This window comes from Myotis nattereri, assembly GCF_964212035.1.
Source record: "Myotis nattereri genome assembly, chromosome: 13".
NCBI lineage: Eukaryota > Metazoa > Chordata > Mammalia > Chiroptera > Vespertilionidae > Myotis > Myotis nattereri.
The window spans coordinates 56038457-56052831 of NC_138088.1; the positions used below are offsets into that span (position 1 = coordinate 56038457).

Sequence of the window (14375 nt, forward strand, 5' to 3'; positions counted from 1 at the left end):
CAAAGAAAAATCAACCAAAAAAGAGTTTGCGTGTCACAGGTTCGCCATCACTGGTACAGAGGCTTTTGGGACTAATCTAAGAAGCCAGATTAATTTCCACCTTTTGTTTGGAAAGGCTGTTATTAGGTGAATATCATGCAAAATCCTTTCAAAGGATGCATTCTGCAGAGTAAAATACTCTACTGTGCAGTGTCATTTTGAAGATCAGGTTATGACAGTGAATCATTTAGACTGTTTCTTCCTTCTGAACCTCACATTTCTTTTCAATTCCCCTTTCCCCCCATTATCCACTTCCCCCTCCTCCTTGGCTGTGAGAAGGCATCTCTCTTCAACTCATCCTTTCTTCCACCCTCCCAAACTAGATTCTTTTTTAAATATCCAAATGGATAGATTGTGTCCTACTTCTGAAATTAAATGTATGCATTGATTCTTCCCCTCCCCCCCATCTTTTATCACAAGTGGTTCTCCTTTAAAAATAAGCTTGGCAAAAATGTAGATGAAAGTAAAAATACGTAATTGCCTGTGTCATGTTTGTTTAGCCTCATTGATGCTACTCACAGAGATGTGGATGTGCTGTTACTGCTTTCTAACTCTGCCTACTACGTTGCCTAGTAAGTTGCTTATTGATTTAAAGCTTTAAATTTTGTTTTAAAATTTGAGTAAGTTTCCATTTTAGGAAATTAAGAATTGGTTTTATTTTTTTTTAAAGAAATGTCATTGAACCCCTTTACCTTACATAACTGTTACGTCAGACTTCCTTTTTTTAATTTGAAAATGATTTTTAGAGTTATATCCCAGGTTTTGGTGTATTTCACATATTTTTAATGTTAGTGACCATATAGTATTGTTTTATTATTATGCCATAAATGATTTCCCATTGTTGGGCATTAAAAGGATTCCCTTTTTTGTAGTTTCGTTTTGCTGTTGTGAATGATACAGCAGTCTTTGTACAGATAACTGTGTGTGCAAGGTTATCATTTGGTTATAGTGATGAATTACAAGTGCTTCTTCATAGCCTTGCCAGAACTGAGGGTTGTTCCCCCCACCTTGTGTGAACTGTTTTTTCTTGTCATTGGCCTGGGTGCCTATTGGCATTGATCACATTGATTTGGATATAATTTATCTGCTGTATTATTCCCAAATACATAGCTTCAGAATACATGTCTCTGTATTTTTAAATTTCCTTTTAGGTTAAGGTTTAAGTTTGTCTTTTTTTTTTCCCAAAATGTTTATAAAACAAATTATTTTTGCTGTGAATTTTAGTGTAAGATCTATAAACTGATTTTAACTATTGAACTATGTATGTTATCTCATTACATCTAACTTTGAAAAATAACTGTATTGTGCTACAGATTTTAACTGCATAGTAGTTACTACTATTATACTTCAGCTATAAGATAAATATGCTTTCGATTTTAATAATTTTTAAATCCCTTTTCCTTTAGTTATGATGATGAAGTTGATAAAGTAAACCAGTATCAACGACTAAGTCTAGAAGACCTGGAAAAAATAGAAATAGGTAAATTTAAAGATACTAATCAAGTCATAGAAAGCAAATACTTTTTCTTCCAAGAGTAGGTCAAGCTGTTTATGCAACCGGCACAGCATCTTACTAGAATCAGAGAGGGGTATTCCCAGTCGTTTTGTAGGTCTCCCTTCTATTCTTTAGAGATTAATGAATATAATCCAATAGTAAGTTTCTATTTTATTATCTTGTGAAGATTAAACCAGAGATCAAGAAAGTTTACATATTTGAGGCTGAAGTACTAGTATTTAGTTTCATCAAACCAAACTGTCACACTAAGCTATATGCTTTTGTTTAGATTGTGAGGAAAAATGTGCTAAATAACCTAATGGATGAATGTGTTTGTCTTTTGAAGATAGAGGAAAGTAAAGGTTATGTGAAAGATTTACACATATTCCTCTGGTCTTTAGGTCCTGAACCCACTCTTTTTGGAAAGCCAAAGTTCTCCTGCATGCGGCTGCACTACAGATACAAAGAAACAAGTGGCTATTTCCACACACTGAGAGCTGTAATGCGCAATCCAGAAGAGGATGGGAAAGGTAAGGAGATGAATTTACTGAGTGTACACTTTTGATCTGCTCTTCTAAGCACAAATGGAATTGGGGGCAGTACATACCATCACCAACTAATGATCCAGGGAAATAGCATCTTTGTTCTCAGCAGCACAGGGAGACAGATGATCTGAACTGATGATGGTTTGGGGCAAGGGAAGCTATAATGGGAATCCTGTGTGGCCGTATGGATGCGGGGCTCTCCCACCATATATGCCTCGTGTGGGTAGTAGTCAAGGACCGTGTCTGTCTGGTTCACAGCTATTACCCTCAGCATCTAGCACTTAAATTCCAATTGATTTGGTTCCTTTGCTCTTTACTTACTCTTTTGTTAAAATTGGTTTTACAACACTGAATTAGTGAGGGAAGTAATGAGTAAGGAGCAGTTTCCTGTAAATTGAAGCAAATAAGTTTGATTTTAACTGAAAGACCACAAATTTCAGTTAGGGTTCTGAGTTAGAACTGCTACTTTTTCGTATGTTTCTGGGGAAAGTGGCGGCAGTTCTATTTGGGTTTCAGATACGCTTCAGTGCATTGCGGAGATGCTGCAGATCACCAAGCAAGCCATGGGGCTGGATGTGCCTATAATCGAGAAAAAACTTGAGAGGTGAGTACTTTATTTTGATTTTCTCTCACGAATAAAGACATTATTATCCAGTCATTAAAAATATTTGCACAGGTAGGGGGCGGGTCGCATTAGAATAATGAGTTGGTATTTAGAGAGAGAAGTATCAAATTTCTGTGGATTAAAGGTAAAACTTTAGAGGGGAGCATTTCAATTTAAATAACTTTGTAGAGAAACTAGCCACTATGCTTTAAACAGATTATTTTACATTTAAATTTGTGAGTTTTCATCTAATGAGCAGGTTCATGGTCCACATTCCACTAGAGAAGAGAGTCATTTGGTCATCTAGAAAAAAATTGTTCAGTCTTTTGTTAGTAGAGAATATTGTTTCCATTGTCTTTGATGTTAGAGTTTTTACAAAAGTCTCATGACCAGTAATCCCTCATGACCACCAGGTCAAACATTCAAGATATGTGTGATGAATAGCACAACTTACTTTTTCTCATTTGTGCCTGTTGTGAGGGATGCCAAGGGAGAAACCAATAAGTTATGTTCAATGTCCCAAGTTTTTAAAAATACGTTCCCAGTGGGTTATCTGAATTTAAAGAAACAAAATTCCCCCCCCTTCCTGAATTCAGCCAAATTGGAATGCGTGTAGACAGCTCTAGTTACGGTGCAGTAGATTCCCACTTACAACCAGTGATTTTGCCATCCTTTAGATTGTGGAGGTGGAGCCTCTGAAAGGTGATTAGTCTGCGTTTTGGGTGTGGGTTTTTGGTTTTTTGTTTGTGTTTGCACAAAAACATGGGCGGAGGCAACTGTTGGGAGGCTTCCCTCCCTCCCTTCCTCCGCTGCCTGCTCCTCTCTGCGTGCCTAGGAGAACACAACTGAAGGAAACATGCAGCAGCAGTGATAACTCCAAAGACAAACGGTTTGGTCCAAAAGAACTCAACACGATTAAGCCAATTACCAGAAAGAATGTCACCAAGCAGAATTAAAATGCTGATGTGGTAGTTCCCACAGGGTGGCTCTGGGTTGCTCCTGGTGGCCTGCTTGAGGAAGGTGAGGGCAGAGCGCCTGTGGGAGATGCCTCTGGCCTGTGTGGGACTGGGGCTGAAGTCACACAGCCGGACCCCCGTTTCCACTCAGCGCCTGGAACAAGGTGCCAGTGCCATTAAGGGCCTCTGCTGCTCTCCTGTAACATCCTACCCGCTGGCTGTTTCAGACTCGGCACAAAAAATACACCTCATTCACTATTTTTCCATAGTGACTCTAAGCTCAAATGACAATGTTTTGTATATATTGTGGGTTTAAATAAAATACTATTAAAATTCATTTCACATTTTTAATGTGGCTATTTTCAATGACATCTACAGCTTGTCTATTTCTATTGGACAGTCTCTTCTAGTGTCAACTCCAAGGGGTTTATCAATTAGCAATGCGCAGTTTTCAAGAAATGGGGTCCAATTTAAATAGAATTTTCACTTTAATAATTGGAAATGGTATGCTGAATTACATGGGGAATTAACTTTTCTCTCTTCTACTTTGTAGGAAGAGCAGTAAACCTCATGAAGACATAATTGGCATCAGATCTCAAAACCAAGGGTCTCTGGCCCAGGGAAAAAAGTTTTTAATGAGCAAATTTTCATCTCTAAATCAAAAAGTGAAACAGACCAAATCCAATGTAAATATTGGCAATTTACGAAGGCTGGGAAACTTTGCAAAACCTGAAATGAAAGTTAATTTTCTGAAACCAAACTTAAAAGTAAATCTTTGGAAATCAGATAGTAGTCTTGAAACCATGGAAAACACAGGTGTGATGGATAATACAGTCCAGGCAGAGTCTGATGGGGAAATGTCTTCAGATAATGACTCCTACCACTCTGATGAATTCCTTACAAATTCCAAGTCTGATGAGGACAGGCAGCTAACTAATTCTCTAGAGAACGTGGGGCCAATAGACTATGTTCTTCCTAGTTGTGGCATTATTGCTTCAGCACCTCGATTAGGCAGATCCCAGTCTATTAGCAATACTGATGTTAGCATTCATGCTCCTTCAGATATTACTATTGCTGCTCATGGAAGTGAGTTTGGAAAAGGCTGTGAGTCTCCTTTAAAAAAAAGTCCTTCTGCTGATAATATACACACACTGACTGGCTTTGCCAAGCCTATGGATATTTACTGCCACCGATTTGTACAAGATGCACACAACAAAATGACCCAACTGTCCGAAACCAGATGTGTTTCTCAGCAGGCTAGTGAGGAAGGAAATCAAACAACCAATCAAGTTTCCAATGAAGAAACCCAATCTGAATCAACGGAACACATACCTTCTCGACCATCTCAATTAGACGTGTGTTTTTCTGCAGCAGGCCCACAGTTTTTGTCTGTCGAACCAGTGCATTCAGTTGTATCTCAGAAGACCCCCGGCTCTGGGTCCAGCATGCTTGACCTTGAGGCAGGGCTTCATGTAACTCCTTCTCCTTCGGAGAGCAGCAGCAGAGCCGTCTCTCCCTTTGCAAAGATTCGGAGTTCCATGGTCCAGGTTGCTAATATTACTCAAGCCGGGTTAACCCAGGGGATAAGCTTTGCAGTGGCAAAGGTTCAAAAGAGCCCTGCAGAACCTGAAGTGGTTAATGAGGTCCAGCAAAATGAACTTAAAAGTATGTTTACACAATGCCAGACGCGAATAATTCAGATTTAGTTTTTAGCCACAATCCTATGGCTTTTAATTAAAAAAAAAAAAGGTTTCACATATGAGACTATTTTAACCTGCACTGACTCTGAATTTAGGGATAATAGATTCTGTTTACTGGGAAAGGTTTTAAAAGGAATATGAACTTGAGCAGATTTCCACATTCGGGAGTCAGGACAACAGAGGTACACCATCCTAGACTGTGGACTAAGCAGCGAACACCACAGAGCTGCTTGTCTCTGAATGTAATTCAGGAACAGATCACTTTGGGGTATAATAACCTGAACCTGAACCTTTTTTTTTTTTTTTTTTTTTGAGTGGGCGGAGGGAGCTGTTGAGTGTATGAAGTAGACACAGAAAGGACGGTCATGGATACATTGAGGGGGTTAGCATTTTTTTGTAACATTTTTCTCAGTACATTTCTGTGTATTACCTCTACAAGGTCAATACATTTAGTTTTTAGTGACTTTAAAAGTGTTACTAGTATGGAAAAGCATTTGAATATAAAAAACTTGGTTTTGTTTTGATGGCTTAACCATTCCCTATGAAGAATTGAGGATTACTGGCATAGTTAAGAAATGTATGCCCATTGGATTTTAATTCTCCCTGTATTTTAAACAATTTTAAATTTTATGCCACTCTGTATACCCCAAAGTCTAGGAGCATTAAGATATGTCAGTCATAAAACCTGAGACAGCAGATCTGAATACCAGCACCTATTAATTTTGGTATTTTCAGGTAAGAATGTACATTTACCGGATATTGGTAATTCTTTTGTAGGGGGCATTCCTTAACATCTTGTGTAAACTATTGAAACTTAGTCTGAAACACAATTGTGTTAAAATTGGTTTTATGACCATAACCCTGACCACATGGAAACTCTTCTATAAGCAGGGGGCATTCCTTAACATCTTGTGTAGACTATTGAAACTTAGTCTGAAGCACAGCTGTGTTAAAATTGGTTTTATGACCATAACCCTGACCACATAGAAACTCTTCTATAAGCCCATACATTAAGAAAGCTACTTTATTCCAAACCAATACTAGTTTGTCTGGTATCTTTAGAGCCTTACTCTGTTGACGTGATTCTCAGCTAAACATTTAAGTCTGTTGTAACTTTGCTAAGTATTTCCACTTTTGTTATTTATTAGTGGTATATTTTTGTGTGTGTGTGTGTGTGTGAAGTGTCAAATCTTGTGGCTATTTAAAAAATAAAATACCATTGTGATTTAAAGTGACAATGTATGAGAATTCCTTGAATAACATTTTAAGGATAAGGGTTTGATTTTTTAATGGGATTAAAGAATTTGTAAGCAAGGTAAGTTTTCTATAATATTCGTTTAGTTTTCTGGTGATTCAAAAATAGGGTTAAAATCATGTTAGATTGACAACTTTAATGTCCACATGTATAGCAAGGGAGGAAAGGGTTTCTGAAGCCCAGGGTTCTCTCTCCTACCTGCTCACTGGAGTCTGAGGGCACATGGGAAGAGCTTCAGTTCTCTGGAAGGGTTTTCCTTTCAAGGCAACTTCTCTGCCAGACCAAGCTACTTAGTTCTTCTCTTTGGTAAACTACAATTCACATTGGCACAATAAACACACGGTAACTAATCTCTTGAATTTTATTCCCACAAATCCAGGTGAGGTTTCATTTCCTAAAAGTTCAAGGATGGTCTAGTCTACCAGTTATAAAAATGAAAACCAGTTAGAATACTAAATATAAACTGATTATTCATATTAGTTTATAAAAAAATAGATTTGAGTTTAGGAAAAGTTAAACTAATAATCCCGTTTGCGAGGCATAATAAATTCCTTGCTTTTCAAGGCTCACCCTGTTTCCTTGGTTAACAATATCAATTTAGATGTGGGGGTGGAATTTAAGGAATCATTTAACTGAACCATTAATGTTTCCAACTAGGTAAGTCACTGACTAAAAATAATTATGTATAACCACAGCTTAAGTGATGTTCTGACCTCTCCAAATATTCTGGGAGCCACAATTGCACTATGAGCAATGATGTTTGTTAGAGCTGTAGTTGGTCTGGGGAAAGCCCACTTAGTTTTATCATGGTGTTTGGACGAGCAGATAATGTTAACCTAATAAAATAAAGTTCAAAATCTAATACAATCATCAAAGCAAGTAAATGACATTAGGAAAAGAATTAAAAACCTTTTTCCTAAAGAAGGCATTTCTTAAAATTAAAAATGTTAACTATTTTACTCTCGTATTTAGGAAAACAACTAAGTAGGGCAGAATTTCCTTGAGTGAGCGCCGTAAACAGTGGTTCCCACATGGACTGGGGTGAAATGAGAACAAGGACAATGGGAGTACTTCTTTCAAAAAGCTACATTTATTCCACTTAAAGGACTATCTTGTTTTCTAAGATTGTCCTCATGAAAATGTAATAATACAGTGATTTCTTTCAGATAACTTGGCATCCTTGTCGATCCCAAAATTTTGGGAAATATTACTGGTCCGTGAACTCTAAAAGTATGGGAACCACTGCCACGTTAAAGACTAGTGTTGCAGATTAACAACTGTTAAATAGAAAAAAAGCTGCTGTGGTCAAATGTTTGGGAAATCATATGAAATTTTGTAGTATTTCCCAAACATGTGATCACAAAACACATTCAGATCCACTGTTAATTGGAAAGACGTAAAAAATCTTAAGTGAACAATTCCTGAATGGAATTGCAACTATTTTCATATGAACAAAGTCTGGCCTATAACTTAGCTTCAGCTAAGGAAATGGTATAAGCAGCAATGTTATCAATATTAAACTTTTAATATCAAATACAGTTTTGTACATTACTAATTTATATAATTATAAAACAAACTCCAAAAGCTCCATAAAATCAGTAAGGTAAAAGCCCTTACTGAATATTATATAAACTTCAGATGTGACCAGGCTTGATTTCAGGAAAAGTCCTTGGTTTTTAATACAAAGTATCTACAAAACAATGGTATAAATGATACTTGCATTTTACAAGAATGGCTGTAATTTGCCCATTACTCTTCGATAGATATCACATGTTTAAAGTTCATTTCCATTCACACACTTCTGCTGCTGAAGCCTAGTTCTTCTCAAAGACTCGAGCTGCTTTGCTCTCAGCCATCGTTCTCTCGACAGGGTTGTCTGCCCAGCGCTGAGAGACAGAAACCTGGTTGGAGATGAGAAACAAACTGAGGTCTCGACCGAGGAAGACGGGCTTAGGGACAGACCTGTGCTCGGGCCACAAAGAGGGCAAGGGCCAAGTTAGATGTCTACAAAGGAATCCCTTAAGTCAAATTTGGGAGATGACTCACTTTGAGAAGCATGCCTGGTTCCATTGAAGTGATCACTGGCCAAATGCAATTTCACTTCAATGCGCCACTTCACAAGGGTTTGTAAAAGGGAAAAGTTCATTTCTATAAACTAGGGGCTTTATTCCTCGCTACGTTAAGCACTTATGGACATGTCCTACTCACCGAGCGACAATGAGCAGCTGGTGGAGATCATCAGCAGTGATGCTCTGAGGGTCATTCTTGCGCATTTCCACGAAGTCATCTTCAACTGCCTTTATCAAAAGAGGACATGACACTTGCATTTAATAGGGAAAAGAAAACGAACATGGTCCCTTGACTGATGTTAAAATGAAGTCAGCCCTGCTTTTTAGAAAAATGAGATAACATGGATGAAATGATTGAGAACCAAACTTAATACATATAATGTTACCGATGAAAGTATTCCAAACAAAATAAGATCAGGCGAACATGCCTGTAAACACAGGGAAGATGATGTCAGTGAAAATGGCAGAACAAGGACCTCAGAAAATTCCATTAAAGGGAATAAGGACTCTAGTAAAAATGGTCAAAATCAGCTTCATCAAAGCTCTGGAAATTAACCAGAGGCTTGCAGCAATCTGAGGAGCATTACTCAAGAAAGGCAGTAAGAACACTGAGCTTTGAGGAATTTTAACTTGCACCCTTCACCCCACCTCCAGGCAGCCCTGAGAATGTCCCGCCTGGCAACCACCGAAGAGGTAGTGGGGCTGGAGGTCTCCCAAAGCACCATTCAGGAATTATCATTTGACTGGTGGTTCCCTGGAAGAACCCATCTGTAAGGTTGTCTTTAACCTGACATGGGGCTTGCCCAGGGCATTTTAAAAAAATCAGAAGCAATTATTGAACATCTTGGCTGCCTCGGGCACTGGCTAGCCAAATTCCTTAAAAAGAAAAACAGGGAATGAGATGTCCATGTGTGTGCGTGCACACGCGATAGCTATATAAATCAATTCCTAAGAATTTAGAAGGTCACATGCTTGCACAGGTCTGTGCATGCTCAGATCTGAGCAGGCCCTAAGCTCTCACCTAGGAATAACCTTGAGTCTCTATGCAAGCAGAAAAGGAAGGAAGGATAGAGCAGTTGTAATCTGCATGGCTGAGTGTTGAAGGGTTGCCCCAACATGGATACAGGACTTAGATTGGGAGACATATTGCTAACAGGCATCTAGGGAAATTAAATTTCTATCCATTCATTGAGTGACCACTGAGTTAAGAGGGCAGACTTCAGTGCCCACATACAACCAAACTGTAGGATTCAGGAAGTCATAGTACAACAAACCCTAGAGAGGGAGGGAATCTGTCAACAGAGTTGTCACATTATATTATTTAAAAGTAGAGGCTCAGTGCACCGATTTGTGCATGGGTGGGGTCAGGCTGACTGGGGGGAGGGGCCGCAGGAGGTTGGCTGGCAGGCCACAGTGTCATAGCAACCGGTCATTCTGGTCACTTGACTTTTATACATATAGATATCTGGTTTTCAACACAAAAATTAGGAGACATACAAAGAAATATGAATGTACAACCTCATTCATTGGACAAAAAGTTCATAGAAATTGTCCTTGAAGAAACTCAAATATTGGACTTACTAGACAAAAACTTGAAACCAGCCATTTTAAATATATTCAAAGAACTGCAGGAAACCACATATAAGTAACTAAGAGAAAACAGGAGAATGATGTCTTGCTAAATAGAAAATATCAATAGAAATTACTTCGAAAACAAACAGAGCCAGCCCTAGCCAGTTTGGCTCAGTGGATAGAGCACTGACAACCTGTGGACCGAAGGGTCCCGGGTTCAATTCTAGTCAAGGGCACATACTTTGGTTGCAGGCTCCTCCCCTGCCTGGGCCCTTGTCAGGGTGCGTGCAGGAGGCAACTAATTGATGTGTTTCTCTCACATCGATATTTCTCTGTCTTTCCCTCTCTCTAAAAATCAATGGAAAAACAGCCTCAGGTGAGGAACAAATAGAGCCCAGCCAATGTTGCTCAGTGGTTGTGCATTGACCTATGAATCAGGACATCATGGTTTGATTCCTGGTCAGGTCACATGCCCGGATTGTGGGCACAATCTCCAGTGGGGGGGCAAGCAGGAGGCAGCCATTCAATGATTCTCTCTCATCACTGATGTTTCTGTTTTTCCCTTTCCCTCCCTCTCTGAAATCAATAAAAAATATTTTTTAAAAAAACAAATAGAAATTCTGAAGTTGAAAAATATTAATGAAAGGGCAAGGGCTACGCCCTCCATCTTGCCTTGGCCATGTGCTCAGCAAGGCTTCTTCCCAGAAGCCCACGCCTCTGCTAGCCACACCCAGGACTTCTTTAAACTAACCAATGACAATCAAGGGAAGTTGCCATAGATATGACCACATCCTGTGTAACAAGACACTGACTTGCGCCTGGCCAATCGTCAGGGCCCCCAGTCCTCTCTCCTCCCCTTACTCCAACCCCCTATAAAACCTCTCTCCACACAGAGTTCTCTCTCTCTGCCACTTGGCTTGCCGTTGCTTCGGTGAGTGTGGTCGGGAAGCCAAACTAGTTCGAATAAAGACTCTTTGCTTTTGCATCAGACTTGGCTGGCTCCCTGGTGGGCTTTTGGGGATCTTGAAATCTGGGCATAACATTAACAAATTAAAAATTAGCTAGAAAGGCAACAGCAAATTTGAGCAGGCAGAAAAAGACTCAGCAAACTTGAAGTTAGGACAACTGAGATCATCCAGTCTGTGGAATGTCAAGCAAAAAGAATGAGGAAGCCAAACCGGTTTGGCTCAGTGGATAGAGCGTCGGCCTGCGGACTGAAAGGTCCCAGGTTCGATTCTGGTCAAGGGCATGTATCTCGGTTGCGGGCACATCCCCAGTAGGGGGTGTGCAGGAGGCGGCTGGTCGATGTTTCTCTCTCATCGATGTTTCTAACTCTCTCTCCCTCTCCCTTCCTCTCTGTAAAAAATCAATAAAATATATTAAAAAAAAAAAAAAAAGAATGAGGAAATATGAACAGAGCCTGAGGCTTGTAGGACACCGTTAAGGGTGCCAACGTTTATATAGGGGAGTGCCAGGGGGAAGGGAAAGAAAGTAATTTAAAGAAACAATGGACTCACAACTTACCACATTTCTTGAAAACTTTCCCAAATGTGCATTAGTCTGCACATCCAAGATGCTCAACTCCAAGTGAGAAATCTCAGAGATTCCCACCTAGACACATCACAGTTAAAATGTCAAAAGCCAGAGAGAGAAACTTGAAAGAACAAGAGAAAAATGACTCGTGTACAGAGGGTCCTCTCATCAGAAATGATGAAGGCCACAAGACAGTGGGAGGACATATTGCTTTTTATTTTTTATTTGATTGTATTTTTTTAAAAATATTTTGTTATTGATTTCAGAGAGGAAGAGAGAGATAGAAACAGCAGTGATGAGAGGGAATCACTGATTGGCTGCCTCCTGCATGTTGGACTGAGCCCACAACCCAGGCATGTGCCCTTGACCGGAATCGAACCTGGGAACGTTTGGTCAGCAGGCCGACGCTCTGTCCACTGAGCCAAACCAGCTAAGGAGACATATTGCTTTTTAAATAACCCAAAAGGGTTGAGAGAAAGTCTACAAATCAAGAATTCTACATCCAGCAAAAACTAGTCTTCAAATATGGAAGAGAAATAAAGACATTTCCAGATAAGCAAAAAAACGTAGAGAGAATCTGTCATGAGCTGATCTGCCCTACAAGGAATATTGAGAGAGTTCTTCAAGCTGAAATAAAACAACACTGCAGAGTAACTCGAAGGCACATAAAGATCACTGGTAAAGGGAACTATACAAGTAAATATGAAAGGCAGTATAACTGACTTTTCTTTTGTAACTTTTCCCTCTGATTAAAAGACAACTGTATAGCCGAAACCGGTTTGGCTCAGTGGATAGAGCGTCGGCCTGCGGACTGAAAGGTCCCAGTTTCGATTCCGGTCAAGGGCATGTATCTGGATTGCGGGCATATCCCCAGTAGGAGATGTGCAGGAGGCAGCTGATCGATGTTTCTCTCTCATCGATGTTTCTAACTCTCTATCTCTCTCCCTTCCTCTCTGTAAAAAAATCAATAAAATATATTTAAAAAAAAAAAAGACAACTGTATAGACCAATAATTATGAACGTCGATGGGCACACAGAGTGTATAAAGATGTAATCTGTATGATAATAAAGCACAAAGGGAGAAAATGAAATTGTAAGGGAGCAAAGTTTCTGTGTACTACTGTGATTGAATTGGCATCAATCCCCAAATGATGGTTACAGTTAAGAGTTAAGATGTGCCGAAACCGGTTTGGCTCGGTGGATAGAGCGTCGGCCTGCGGACTGAAAGGTCCCAGGTTCGATTCCGGTCAAGGGCATGTACCTGGGTTGCGGGCACATCCCCACTGGGGGATGTGCAGGAGGCAGCTGATTGATGTATCTCTCTCATCGATGTTTCTGACTCTCTATCCCTCTCCCTTCCTCTCTGTAAAAAATCAATAAAATATATTTAAAAAAAAAAAAAAAAAGATGTTAACTGTAGCCCCCAAGGTAACTAAGAAAAAAAATTATAAAAGACATGGAAATTAAAATTGTATACAAGAAATATGTATTTCAAACACAAGACAATAACAGAGAAAGAGACGAACAAAAAAGACACACGACATAGAAAACAAATGGCAAAATTACCTTATCAGTAAATACAATAAATGTAAATTGATTACTTTCATTCAACACAGGGAAATCCTTTATCTTATCCCAAACATACCTTGGTTATCTCATCAGATATGCTATAATCCAGGAACCTCAAAAGGGTCAGGTAAATGCGGAACTTGTTTAGCACAGAAGGCAGCACAGCTGAGAGAAGGCTGTTCATGTACTCCTCCATGTTTGGGGGAATTAGCTGTGGCTGTAAGTGGATCTGGCAATCTGCCTAAAAAAGAGAAATAGTACACAGTATTTTCCAAGTTCTTAAATTAATCTAAAATTTCAGAAGAATAGATGCATCATGTCTACGAGCCCCTAAGAGAATTAAAACTACTATTTATTATTGGGGGGAGGTCACTTTACACATAAATTTGCATACACTATCTCTACCTCAACAGTGATTACAAAAGTTGGCCTTATCTTGGTTACTTATGTTTCCTCACCAGTATCAGCAAACACGTAAGGGAGCGCCAGTGTCTGAAAAGCAGCTAATTAAAATGTTTTAGATGTTTTCTTAACCACAGAATATGTAATCTGTATCTTAATCACACTTTCCCACGGAAAACTTACCAAGGGCCATTTCATCCTCATTCACAGGTAGTTGTCTCATACATCACAAGTGAACATATGTGATTTATGATACACAGAAACTTGATGCCTTTTGAATAGCATATGTCCCATCAGTAAGAGCTGTCAGTCACACTGATGATTTACCAGAGAATTTCACCATCAAGCAAAAAATAATAATTATCAGATGGATTAGAAACACTTTAAAAGGAACTCTAAAATACTTCGCGCACAAGATTGGCAGAAATCAATGGGACAGAGGCAGCAAGAAAAAAGGTGTGGATATTAATCAGGCAAGTTACTGACAGCTTCTACTTTCTATACCTAGATGTGGGAGTTACTACCCCAACAGCTTTTTTTGCTTATCTTGTGATTTGCTGAGAACTGATTCTTCGTAGATCTAAGGTTTTCATTCCAAGGCAAAAACAAAGTAATCAATTCCCTTATTAATCAGCA

At 39.2% G+C, this 14375-nt stretch overlaps 2 protein-coding genes across 4 annotated transcripts in view; one reads left to right on the forward strand and one right to left on the reverse strand.

Annotated features, from left to right (window-relative positions):
• Window positions 1-6577, forward strand: part of INPP5F (inositol polyphosphate-5-phosphatase F) — a gene marked incomplete at its 5' end in the record, with an annotated part of 58212 nt that extends 51635 nt beyond the window's left edge. The window contains 5 exons of one of the 2 annotated variants that reach the window (XM_081105387.1): window positions 540-611; window positions 1446-1519; window positions 1936-2064; window positions 2596-2683; window positions 4193-6569. In XM_081105387.1, the coding sequence (XP_080961513.1) occupies window positions 540-611; window positions 1446-1519; window positions 1936-2064; window positions 2596-2683; window positions 4193-5345 (1516 nt within the window). In that variant the 3' untranslated portion in view covers window positions 5346-6569. Of the gene's footprint in view, window positions 1-539; window positions 612-1445; window positions 1520-1935; window positions 2065-2595; window positions 2684-4192 lie in introns of both variants that reach the window. The other variant, XM_081105386.1, reaches the window with a different exon arrangement.
• Window positions 6578-6943: 366 nt separating this feature from the next.
• MCMBP (minichromosome maintenance complex binding protein) overlaps window positions 6944-14375 on the reverse strand; it is a 31800-nt gene continuing 24368 nt past the window's right edge. For both annotated transcript variants that reach the window (XM_081105390.1, XM_081105389.1), the window contains exons 14-16: window positions 13414-13578; window positions 8803-8891; window positions 6944-8495 (exon numbers count right to left, since the gene is read on the reverse strand). In XM_081105390.1, the coding sequence (XP_080961516.1) occupies window positions 8369-8495; window positions 8803-8891; window positions 13414-13578 (381 nt within the window). In that variant the 3' untranslated portion in view covers window positions 6944-8368. The remainder of the gene's footprint in view (window positions 8496-8802; window positions 8892-13413; window positions 13579-14375) is intronic.